At 31.2% G+C, this 12,892-nt stretch overlaps 1 protein-coding gene across 6 annotated transcripts in view; it reads left to right on the top strand.

The window, feature by feature from the left end:
* VPS13B (vacuolar protein sorting 13 homolog B) overlaps positions 1–12,892 on the top strand; it is a 784,298-nt gene that overhangs the window by 102,514 nt on the left and 668,892 nt on the right. For all 6 annotated transcript variants that reach the window (XM_046642610.1, XM_046642612.1, XM_046642609.1 and 3 more), the window contains 2 exons: positions 1,927–2,121; positions 9,245–9,369. In XM_046642610.1, the coding sequence (XP_046498566.1) occupies positions 1,927–2,121; positions 9,245–9,369 (320 nt within the window). The remainder of the gene's footprint in view (positions 1–1,926; positions 2,122–9,244; positions 9,370–12,892) is intronic.

Genomic DNA, 12,892 nt, shown 5'->3' with positions numbered 1-12,892 from the left:
ATATTTACCCTCTATGGGCCACTCATAATTATTGCGTTGCTGGGTTAAGAGATCATCTGGGGAAAATTTCAGTGGAGAAAATAAAAATTATGTCAGCATTAGACATGAACTTTAAAGTAACTGTGATTAATAAGTTCAAGAAAGAGACAAAAAGGTAGAAGATTTTAAAAGACACTTCAATCCATGAAAAAGGAACCAAATGAAATTCTGGAATGGAAAACTATGGCACAGGTTAAAAGTAAAAGCATAGAAAAAGATATGCAATTTAAGTACTAATCAAAGGTAAGATAGCGTGACTATTTTAATACCAGAAACTAGAGAGCTTAGGACAAGAAGTACTGTTAGAGGGGCCAGCCCCATGGTCGAGTGGTTAAGTTCACGTGCTCCACTTCACTGGCCCAGGGTTTCGCCAGTTTGGATCCTGGGCACGGACATGGCACTGTTCATCAAACCATGCTGAGGGGGCGTCCCACATAGCACAACCAGAAGGACCTACAACTAGAATATGCAACTATGTACTGGGAGGCTTTGAGGAGGGGGAAAAAAGATTGGCAACAGATGTTAGCTCAGGTGTCAATCTTAAAAAAAAAGCAAAACAACAAAAACCAGGTACAGGCCTTGCTTAAAAAAAAAAAGTATTATTAGAAATAAAGAGAGCCACTTCATAAAGACAAAAGTGTCAGCTCAAAGAATGAACAACATTGGTAATTCTCCCAGATGTTAAGTTGAATGAAAGCAGGGAGATGTGAGAATATACTGTGTGATTCTATTTACATGAAGTTCAAGAACAGACAAAATTAATCTATGGTGATTGAAGAGAGAATGTTGGTTCCTGCTGGTGGGGATTCAGCATTTTCTGAAAAGGGGCATAGCCGCCTAGGCCTTCATAGCCTTCAGCTTGAAATGCCTGATGGTTACAGAAGTAAAAATTTTTTGAGCTCTACAGTTAAAATTTATGTGTTCTACTATGTGTTGTACCTCAATAATCCAAAATAAAGTCTCTTAAAAAAGTAAAGTAATTGGTTAATAAGTGGTGGTTTAAAAATTGCTAATAAGGAGTCAAAAAAGCAGGATTATATATTCAGCTTAGTCAATTTTAGGCACAGTGTTTCTCAATAATGGCATTGTTGTCTTTTGGGGCTGGAGAAATATTATGTAGGATTTACCATCTTCAGCTAATTCTTGCTAAAGGCTAGTACTGTTCCCCAATTATTGTGACAATGAAAGACAGGCAAAACAACCCCAAAGAAACTGCTCTTTCCACATATTTTTATGTACTTCTGGATGGAAGGTCATACTGTTCCTCATTGAGAACTACAGGTATGGCATTTTAAGGGAGTTTATTTTGAAGCATTTATTTGGAAGTTTAGGAATGTTCTGTAACACTGAAAATATCAAGCCCACCTTGAAATTCTTAGGACTTTATGAACCTTTAGCCTGTATCTTAGTAGATGTGATATGGATCAGAAATTTTTTTATCCTGCAAACTTTGCTTTTTGTGAGTATCTTGAAACTGGAGTGGTGCATTTAGTCTATTAGTCATCTAAATGTGAGTTAAAGGAAAGAAGATAAAGGGTGGCTGGCTCTGAGATTATCTAGGAAATTTTTTTGGAATGATTGAGTTTAAGAAAATGTACTGAGGCACACAAAGACACTATTCTAGTTGATTGAAGAAATAAAAAGCTTTAGCTAAAAAGGCAGTGATAATTGTGCAGTAAATATGCATTCTTTGAAATCTGGAGCATACTTAAAAAATATGCAGAAGCTGTTTATATTTGGTTGTGGTAATAGAGTCCCACATAAAGGCATCATTTCTAGATTGGTTTGCTATCACTACAAAATGTGCCAGTCTGAAGCTTGTATAGAGGGCATTGCACATCAGTCACTGTTCTCCTGAAGTATAAAGTGAACACTGTTATTTTCCAGAATTCAAGTAACTTCATGAATACTACAAACTTCCAGTCTCTTCGGCCTTTGCCATCTATTCAGATATTGGTGGATAAAATTAATCTGGAACATTCTGTTCCAATGTATGCTGAACAGTTGGTGCGTGTGGTCAGCAGCCTTACTCAACCTTCTGATAATCTGCTTCATTATTGCTATGCACACTGCTACCTTAAGGTATGAAAAGTGAATTTTCTTGTTCATTAGTGTTTGGTTGGCTTTGGGAGAATTAAATAGATCTCTTTTATCCTGGAGTTGTAATTTCACAGAATTAGTACCCCATACGGTGAGATTTAAGTAAAATATGAGAGAGATACTCATTATAATTAAAATAAATAAAAGTATCTATTTTAAAGATATTTCTTCAATTATTTGGGATTAATAGCTTGCTATTTATAAGATAATGGTAATTTTAATTTTTGAAGATTTTATGTATCATCCATGATGATATTTATAAGCAGTATGAAAAGCACGTAGTTTATAAGGAAGCTTTAAAAGACTCCTGATTTCTTTGAGGTGAATGTTTATGTGAGACAATGTTTTATAAAGAGAGTTTAACACACTTTCCTCTTATTGAATTCATGTTAATTTCTTGATACAAAGGGAAAACTCTCTTATTGCTTTAAATCACGTTATGTAAAGTTAATTATTGGAGGCTTTACTCACTCTTCCATATCTTTTGTTTTAAATAAATAATACATCCCAGTATAGGTACATACAAAAAGATAAACTCAAATGTTGAGTAATAAGTATTTTTGCTAAGCAAACCCAAGTGTGTAGTCTACATAGAGACAGTGTATACCTAATCAAATTGTTTTATGGACTAAAGGCAACTATACAAAGCTGAATTCGAGAATAACTACTGAAAATGCACTAAATTTTATGTAAAGTACTAAAAAATTAGAGGACTCCAAAAATAGACTCCTGAGTTTATTAGTTCATACTTTATTGTTTGATGTTTTAAAGTTCTTATCTATTTGCTTATTTGTAAAGTAAAAGGAAATACCAGTTTAGATTGCCTCCAGGGGTTTTTAAGATGTTAAAATTTGACTGCTTTTGAACCATGTAGGGTATTAGAACATGTTTTCCTAGATGTCCATGCAAAGCCCATTTTTAAGAAGATGGAGGAGTGACAGTATGATGTTGCAAAGGGGTGTGGACACAGGGAAGTGTGATTCATTAGGCTGTTATTATAATGATCTGTCATAGTGTTTTATGTCGTGTGGAGAGTACCAGAAGATATTTTTGAAAGCTAGATATTTAGATAATATTTTACACTTATGTTTTTTTGATTCATTACCACAATTAGTACACTGAGGTGTATTTTTTTTTTAATGTTGATGCAACTTGAATATCAGATTGTAATGTTAAGATATATGCCTTGTTTTGTTGAAACAGGTCTAATTTTAGGCAGTTCACTAGTCTTTCCAAGATATTCTACTCAGGTAGGATTCATCAATTTGGCAAATATTAAGTTCTTTCCATATTGCAGACACTCAGCATTAAAGATGAATAGGGCATACCCCATCCTCAAGGAGAATGGTCACCAAAGCTGTTGGTCACCAATATGGTTGTCATCCATACTGACATAAAAGTTATTGGAATAGTTGTTTACCACTACTATTTGTTAGCATGTTAAAAGCTCACTTAAATTTCCAGGGTAATGTCAAAGTTAGTTACAGTGTAGTCCCAATAAAGTTATGTTTTGGGAAAAGGACTTTTGCTACACATGCTGTGTAGTTGTCTTTTATATTTTGGTTAGTTTGACTGTTGCTATAATGGGCACGTTAAATGTCCCAGGAAGTTAGGTGTTGGACAGGGTGGGAATAGTAGAGGATTTAAATGTCTACTTCATGTGTGTGTGGAGTATTGGACCCTAAGTAATTTTCAGTTGAATACTCAAACAAATGCTCAAGTTTTAATTTTGTGTGCCTAAATTTGACTGTATTGATGATACGATGAAATAATATGTAGTTCCTATTTCATGTAATGAAATTTATTATGTCAGAGAGTTGTCATGGATGTGTGAAGAAAACATGCAGGTGAACTTTCATATATCTTAACCAAGTTCTCTTTATTTAACTGCCAAACTCATCCTTTGAATATGTATGGCATCAAGTAGCTAAGGCATTGCAAAGCATCTGGTGTTTGAAACATATGTAGAAAATAAGTTAGTGAAAATACCTTTAAACTATAGAAGTATTTGTAAATTTAAGGCCTTGTTACTCCAAGGCTCAGCTATGGCACATGCTTCAGAGAGATCAAGAAGGTTGTAGTAGAATCAAAGCCCTTTGGATTTTTTAGACTTGGCAATTTTTGACCTCAAGTAAACAATTTTCCCTGGAGATTTGGAGGAATGGTCCTTTCATACACAGTTGGTGGGTGTATAAATTGGTATCATTTGAGTTGATGAGATTCAAAATATAATAGAGTACTCATTTTTTGTAATACAGTTTTACTAATCAGAAGAGTGGTATTCTTTTTCTTGGGATAATATTTCACCTCATTGGGGTTCCAACTTAGTATTCCCTAGCATCAAATTGATTATAAATGTTCATATGTCAAAATTATTCTTATCTTGTAGACAATACAAAAACAGACCATGATAGAATTTGACCTCTGGGCTATAATTTGCTGATCTCTGCCCCAGAGAAATTTTTGCATAAGGAGATATATACAACTAGAGGTCTATCTATGCTTACATGGATAGCTCTCTACAACATAATTTTTGGTGGGAATACCAGGAAGCATAATGGTGTATATATAGTATTATGCCATTTATGTAAATTAAGAAAACATAATAATGCTAAAGATTGTTCCCAGATAAGAAAGGGTCTATACACGTATAACAAATGGATAAGATACATTCTAAACTGCTGAAAGTGGATTTATGTGGTCTGGACATGGTTGAGGCTGGCCCAGTAGGACTAGTGTGAGGGTCATGGTTAAAATAGACTTTAGCTATGTTGTAAGGCTTTTTATTTTTTAAATAACAACTTTACTGAGATAATTTATATACCATAAATTCACCTTTTATGAACAACAGAATTAGTGACTTTTAATATTTTCACAGAGTTAATGCAGCCATCACCACGATCTACTTTCATAACTTTTTTATCACCCTAACAGGAAACTCTCTACCATTAGCATTCACTCCCCATTTACTCCTCTCCTCCTGCCCCTTGCAACCACTGGTCTACTTTCTGTCTCTATGTATTTGCCTATTCTGGACATTTCATATAAATGGAATCATACAACATACGGTCTTTTTTGACTGACTTCTTTCACTAGTAATATTTGCAAGGTTCATTCGTGTTGTAGCATGTATCAGTACTTTATTCCTTTTGATATTCCATATTAATAATATTCCATTGTATGAATATATTGTATTTTGTTTCTCTCTTTATCTGGTGATGGACATTTGTGTTGTTTCCACTTTTTGGCTCTTGTGAATTAATATAGCTACAAACATTTGTGATTAGGTTTTTGTGTGGACACAAGTGTGGAGTTGCCTGGTCATATGGTAACTCTATTTTTAACATTTTTAGGAACTGCCAAACTTTTTTCCAAAGGGATTATTACATTGTTTTGCTGTCCCACTAGCAGCAAATGAGGATTCTTATTTCTCTATATCCTCACTAACACTTGTTTTTGTTTGTGTTTTTGATTTTGGTTATATTAGTGGTTGTTAAGTGGTATCTATCTCGTGGTTTTGATTCATGTTTCCAAAAAGACTAATGATATTGAGCATTTTTTTCATGTGCTTATTGGACATTTATACATCTTTTTTTGAGAAATAGCTATTCAGATCTTTTGCCTATTTTTAAATTGAGTTATTTGTCTTTTTATTGTTCAGCTGTAAGCATTCCTTATGTATTCTGGAGGGTTTTATTTCTTTAAAAGTATAGGTGACGGAATCACAGTATTCATATTTTGAAAATTCTGGGTGATGGAAAAATCGTTTATTATTTATTGTTTCCTCGCTTGAATTGTTAGTGAAAAAAAAATCAAGAGAAAATACTTAATTTCTTTCCATAAGAAAAGAATGTAAGTATCAGTTTCAGTCCAGAGTTTCTTTTTGTTTTAATGGATACACGAACGGAAACTAGATTTAGAAGGTTTAAGGAATGCCTAGACAATGAAAAAAAATGTAGCATTCTCCAGGTTACTCTTTCAAGATGTTTGCTGATCAAGGTGAGAAGTAGAATTTTACTGATGGTTGGAGGAGAGGTGGTGGTGAGAAAGATTGTTTGTCTGTTTTTTCTTTAAGAATAAGTAGAGAGAATCAACCTTACTTTTTTGGAGAGAAGAAGGAGGAAATGGAGGAAGGAAGCAAGGCAGAGTGAAAAATTGTGAGCTAATGGATGAGCTCTAAATCAAATGAAGCATCATATTGCTGTTCTAGCAATATGTAATTTTGAGGAAGTTCTTTATCCTTTTTATACTTCATTTTTCCCATATGTGAAATGAGGTGATTTAGTTAAATAATCTCAAAGCAGTTTTAGCTCTGAAATTCTAAATTTTTATCAACTAGATCGGTTCCATCCTTTTCCCTTGATGGCTTTTTCTTTCTAAAATGTTCATTATTATGCTGTAGAATTGCAGTTAGAATAATTCTTTCTTCAATTTTTGTATGTTCCAATATGTTACTGTATACAGATTAATTTTTTACATGAAAGTAATGCTTGATTTTTTTTTGTTCTTTTAAGAAAAGGACACATCTTTAGGATGTGGTTATACTGTTATACTGAGTGTCTTATAATGGCAACAGCATAAAATGATTTATTTTACATCACAATTATGTGTTTTCATTGTTGTTTTACGGTTTGTGCTTTTTATAGTTTTTGTCTTTCTACCATTGCAAATCCTAACTTTGCAAACTAATTTTTATTAAAAATTTATTAGAACTAAGTTGTTTTATGTTTCTAAATCTACTATGGCTTCATCTGTTTGAGATGTTAATTCAAGAACATTTGTTGTAATGTGTTAAAATATAGATGATGTACTTATTTTTATTGTTTTCTAATTGGATTTTTTAAAGGCGGCACTACACGTTTAACTTTTTATTTAATATAATGTGTAAGTCATCTTGTTCAAGTTGACATTTGCTTTGGCTAAAATTTATATTAGTAGTTGCTGCTTCATACATTCTTACTGCTTCAGACCGTCAGTTTGCAGTGTACTTTTATTCTATTTCTGATTATATGAACTATCCTTGGTAAAAGCACCTAAATTCATATTGTGCTGGTTTTTCTTTTTCTAGATCAAGTATTTGTAATCTTGGCTAAGGGCTGTTGACAAGTTTTTAGATTATATAGGTGTTGTAAATCTGTGTATCTCATTGCTGTAGTTGAAAAGAGAGAGAGCTGAAAATTGGTTATTTTGAAATAATTATTTTTGATGTGGTAGATAGGACATCTTTCATTATACTTTGTACTTCTTTGTTGTCTTAGAAGCATCTTGGGACAACATGTAAATTTAGTAAAAGTTTAAAAAAAATTACAGAATGATATGCAATTTCCCCAAAGTCCTTTGCAGTTCTGCAAACAACCAGCAGGGGATCTCCTCTACACCCAATTTCCATCTGAGTACAGTTAATGATAGTGTCTGTGATTATATTGTTGGAGAATTTTATAGAATATTAGAAAGTGGCTTGAGAGGGTGCTTAGTTGAAGGTAGATAATCCTATATGATAAAATATTACCTTTATTCATACTCTAGAAAAACTTGGAGGTTGGGCATTGTTTTAATAATCATGTTTTATATTGAGTGGTATTAATAATTGTAAATTTCAGAATTTTTAAGATAATGGGCCTTTGAGAGGAAATATGAAATGCTGAAATTGCACATTTCAGAATGCCCGGAAGTTCTTTTTATACAGTATTGCTCATAACAAATCTTCAAAGAGAATGAATGTGGAATAACTTAATTTTTAAGATCAACCATTAAAGTATCAGAAACATGTTTTTAGATTTTTTTCTTTTTCCTCTCAATTCTGTATTTCCTGCCACTTGGTTAATAGCAGAACTGATAGGAATTAATAAGTATATCACTTTCATTTTTCTTGATAGTAATTAGGTAGGTAGGTTCTTTGAAATGCAATTTTGCCTGAAAATATATAATTCTAACTAATGTCTTATTTCCACAAAATTATTTGTTCACTAAAAACTGACTTTAGAGGAAAGGATTTAACATTATCAGTTTGATGAATGATAGGGGCATAATAGCTTGTTGAAACCGTTTGGAAGTAGCTTAATACTTTCTAAGAAATTGATCATTAGTTTGTATTTATTAAATGGAAGTATTTTGCTTTGAAAATTAGTGACTGTGAAATTTTCAGTATGTTTCACTGTAGAACTGGAAGTTAATATTAATCCTGGAGATAGGAAAGTCAGTGTTTTATAAATTCAAGAAATAAAAAATAATAATGAGAGATAAATGTTGAGGTTGAGCTGCTTTTGCATGTTGTTGGAAAACAGTATCTCCTTTTTTTTGTATCCCTGTGTGTTAGTGTTTCCTGTTTGAGATGTTTATCTTCTACCTTATTGGAAATAATTGGAACAGAAATATCATATTCAGTTCTCTGCAATGTTTCATATAAAGTGTGATGTTATATTTATTCTTCCTACTAAGGCAAATACAGTGTTCAGGAATTTCAGGGAATGCTTGTAAAATTTTTGAGTGTAATCTGCTCATTTTAAGTATAAACATATGCAGAGTAATTTATGCCATGTACCAAATTTCCTGGGGTGAAAAACCTCAGCCCTACAATTGTTTTCATGAAAGAAAGGGAAAAGATGTAACATTTTAGGATATATTTGGATATCTTTCTTCGTGTGTGTAATGTTAGTTGAGGGTAAAATACGTTTTAAAGATTTTTCTTGTTGTACTGAGTGTTCTTTTAGGCATAAAATAATATTAACAGTAATTTATTAAAGTTAGTATCTACAATGTATATAATGTAGTTGGCTTATATTAAAATAAAATATGTGTGTTTTAGCAGACAAAACACTAAATGAGAATTATGTATACAAATAAAATGTGAAACATAAAGTTAGTAAAAAAAAGCAATGATCTTTCTGGGATGTGAAAGAAATACTATATGTTTAAATCTCTTAATTCTGATTTAGTTAATGTCAAATTGAATAAAAGAAAATGCTCATGTTTGGGAAGTGGTAAAAGGCATTGGAACATATTTAGTGTGCAGCTGTTGTAGAGCAAATTGAAACTGACGTATTTCATCCTGTGCTTATTAAAATTTTGTCTCTGTGAACATTTGGATCTTTTCTTTTTGTTTCAGATATTTGGTTTCCAGGCAGGACTGACGTCTTTGGATTGTAGGGGATCTTACTCCTTACCTGTCCCGATTATTCCCTCTTTCAGCACTGCTCTTTATGGTAAACTTCTGAAACTACCCGCATGCTGGTAAGTATTATGTCAAAATATGGTTTTTGGTAATTTTCGTTTATTATCTTAGGAGGGGAAAAGACCAATTGTATCTGTCTCATGCCAGTGTGTTAGTTTAATGCAAAACCTTAGAAAAATATCTGATGTTATATTGTCTTTTACTTAGACACTGAAAATCTCTTTTTAATGTCTGAAGTCACAGAATCTTTTGTGATAGTAATAACTGTTATTGGAGTAATAACTGTTAACCCATGTTGGAGATATAGTAAAATGTTTCTGCCTCATACTGTAATAGGAACTGTGAGGGCAAATGCCTCTTTTTTCCTTTTTGAGAGGATACAGACAAAGATTTTTTAAAAAGTTACAAATTAATATCAAGGCCAAAGTATTTATTACCTAAATAACAATTTTATGTGTATTCATAGCTACTGAGAAAAATATACCCATGACATAGATTTAGAATATTTGACAAGTCTATGTATAATGGCTGCATTTTGGAAGAAATTAATTATAGTTCTTATTTTTGTTCAGTATTGAGTTACTTTATTTATGGGTCATATTTCCTTAAATTCAAAGAGATTTGTAGAAAGAAAGCCAATAGTTACTAATCATACCTTTCTTTTAGTTGAAAGCAATACTTTTAATATATTAAAGAAATTATTATTTAAATACATATAATAAGGTTTAAATATATTAAAGTGTATTCTAGTGAAATATTTCTCCATTTTAAAATGTAGATTTAATTATTTGGAATATATTTTTGCTTTCTCATCCTAATTAGCAAACCTTATTTTTACAGGATGTTTTCCATTAGTTATTTATGTAAAGCAATATAAATTTCAGGAAATAGATATTTTTTAAAGTACTTCTTCTGCTAAAAATACTTTCCTTTAGTAATATACACATTTTAAAATGAAATTTGTAAAGTAAATGTTCACATTTTCCAAGAAGTTTGCCTTTTGATCCAGAAAATTAAAAAATACAGAAGTTGCAGTTAAGTTTTGGAACCAGTTATTATGTAAAATGAAACCATTATTTAAATGATTATTCTTAATTTCTCTTGATATGCTTAATTTTGTCCTTAGTCATCCATATTCCTCAAATGTTATTATGTTGTGTAGAGATTCACTTTTTACCTTTTTCTTTGTGTATACATAGGATGTTGCATTTGAGCCAAGTTTTATTTTCTGATCTATTAAGTAATACCATGGGATATGTCCCAGTTGATATGTCACTATCAACTTTAATAGATATTTGTGAATACTGTTATCTCAGTTATGTGCTGATTTACTTGTCATTCATGACGCTGAAATTTTATTGGAAACAGTGCAGTTTACTATAGAAAATGCTTAATACTTTTTTAAAAACAAAAAGCCAAAATTTCCAAAATGAATTATAGCCTTCATATGAAAAGAACTGAATATTTATATAGGCAAGGCTTATTTTAAGGATGTCTAAGCCTTACTATAAATATTGTCAAATGTGATTTAAAATATGTCTGCTAACATCTAAAAGAAAATATTCCAATTAAATACTAAAAGCATGAGATCACAGAATTCTAATATTTATTTGGATATGATTTGCTCTTTTGTAGTTAAGACCACTTCTGCATTATTTCAGATATTTTTGCTATACTTTACAGAAGTGTATTGCTTTGAAAATAGTTTCTTTAAATTGTTTTCCTTAATAAATAGAAAGTAAACTATAATTAATCCATTCCTAGTGACTCTAAATTGTGACTCTAAATAAATACAAAACTCAAGAAATTGAGATGTATCTAGTTAAATGAATAAAATACTAGATAAAATACATTATATAGCACTTTAATTAAATCAAAATCACTTGAGAACTGAGAATTTTATTTAACCCATGCAGTGAGTGAGGATTATTTTAGTAAGGCACTATGGTTATGTCATTAAATGTCAACTCTGTTCCCATTCATGGTCTCTCCCTTCCTCAAATTATACAAGCTGTTTCCTTTGGATTTTTAAAATTCACATTCCAGAGTTTCTTGATGCTATGTATATATTTCATTCAATAATGAAAAGAGTATAGTAATTACAGTCCACAGCTTTTCAAAAAGACATTTTTTAGCACATTGGAAAAAAATTTTAGTTGGTATGTTTGAGTTAACAATGAAAATCTAGATTTTAGATTTTATATAAATCAGCAAATTAGTTTATACTTTTTGTTTAAAAGTATTTCTAAATTGAGCAAACTAACATACTTTAATCAGATTTGCTAACAAATTTTTAAAAATACGTAGTTTAAGTAACATTGAAAATAAATTATTTTTCTCACATTTAAATGTTTCTATTAATATATTTTAGCCTCACTGAGCAAGCTATTATATTACTACAATCCAGTTTCTTAGAATTTATTTTTTCAAAATATTTTGGTTATATTTTATCTTTCATTCTGTATTACACAGTTTTCAAACATAAACTTTTCAAAAACTTTTTCTTCCTCATTATTTTACATCAGGTTAACATTTCGGTCTTTTAGTCCCTTAGAACAGGATTGAAATATGTAGGATATGGTGGGAAAGACACAAGAAATCTTAAGCAATTAATTTAAATTTTAATTTACCTCTCTTTTTTTAGTAAGAAGTTGTTTTAAAAAGGGGCAGTAAAGGGATTGGTTAAAGAGTAAGAACGTATTATAACCTTATTATCACCAGCAGAATTAAGCATTGGTCTCCTGTTGATAGTTATTTTTAGAATTTCCACAGTGGTAATGCTTTTAGGCTTCTAGATATATTGTTGCACTTAACATTTTTTTTCAGAACAGAGAAATGATAAATATTTTAACTCTGTTTCTTATATTTTTAGTTGAAATAGTAATATCTTATAGAAAAGTGCATATATTATGATATTTCATAACTGAACTAAACTTTTGGTAACCAACTGGAAAGATCAAGAAAAGAGTCGCATCCCAAAAGCTTCTCTCGTTCACCCTCCTCCAAGGTTAACTATTATTGTGATTTATGGTAGCATAGATACAGTTTTTTCTGTTCCTAGCTTTAATATAAATGGAATCACACAAGATATATTTCTTTTTGACTGCTTCTGTCACTGAAGTGTGAGATTCATTAATAGTGTAGAATGACGTTTTTAGATTGTTCGCTTTTGTCACTATCTGGTATTCTATTATATGAACATTGACAATTTATACATTTTTGATGTGCAATTTTAATTTAAAAATAAGTACCTGAAGTTTATGTGAATTTCTTTTTTATTCCTTTGGCATTTTTCTGGCATTTTCCCTTTTCCTTAAGAAGCTTCAGTTGTGTTAGGGGAGATTAGATGTTAGTCATGAAATATTTTTTGATTTTCTTTATTTTGATAGGCGTTGTGCTCAGTGTTGGGATTGGGGGAATAATAAAGTAGAATGCAGTGAGGGTGAGAGACATTCCCTGACCATGAAAACTTACAGTCTAGTGGAGGAGGAGGACACTAGACATATATGAAAATAGTTGTCTTCACCAAGTTGAGGCTTAAGTGGAATATCCTGTTAGTTTAAAGAAAATAGAAAATTTGGG

The sequence above is a fragment of the Equus quagga genome, chromosome 16 (assembly GCF_021613505.1).
Source record: "Equus quagga isolate Etosha38 chromosome 16, UCLA_HA_Equagga_1.0, whole genome shotgun sequence".
NCBI classification, from domain to species: domain Eukaryota; kingdom Metazoa; phylum Chordata; class Mammalia; order Perissodactyla; family Equidae; genus Equus; species Equus quagga.
The sequence above is the reverse complement of the archived record's forward strand: the minus strand, read 5'-3'. Positions and strand labels throughout refer to the sequence as shown.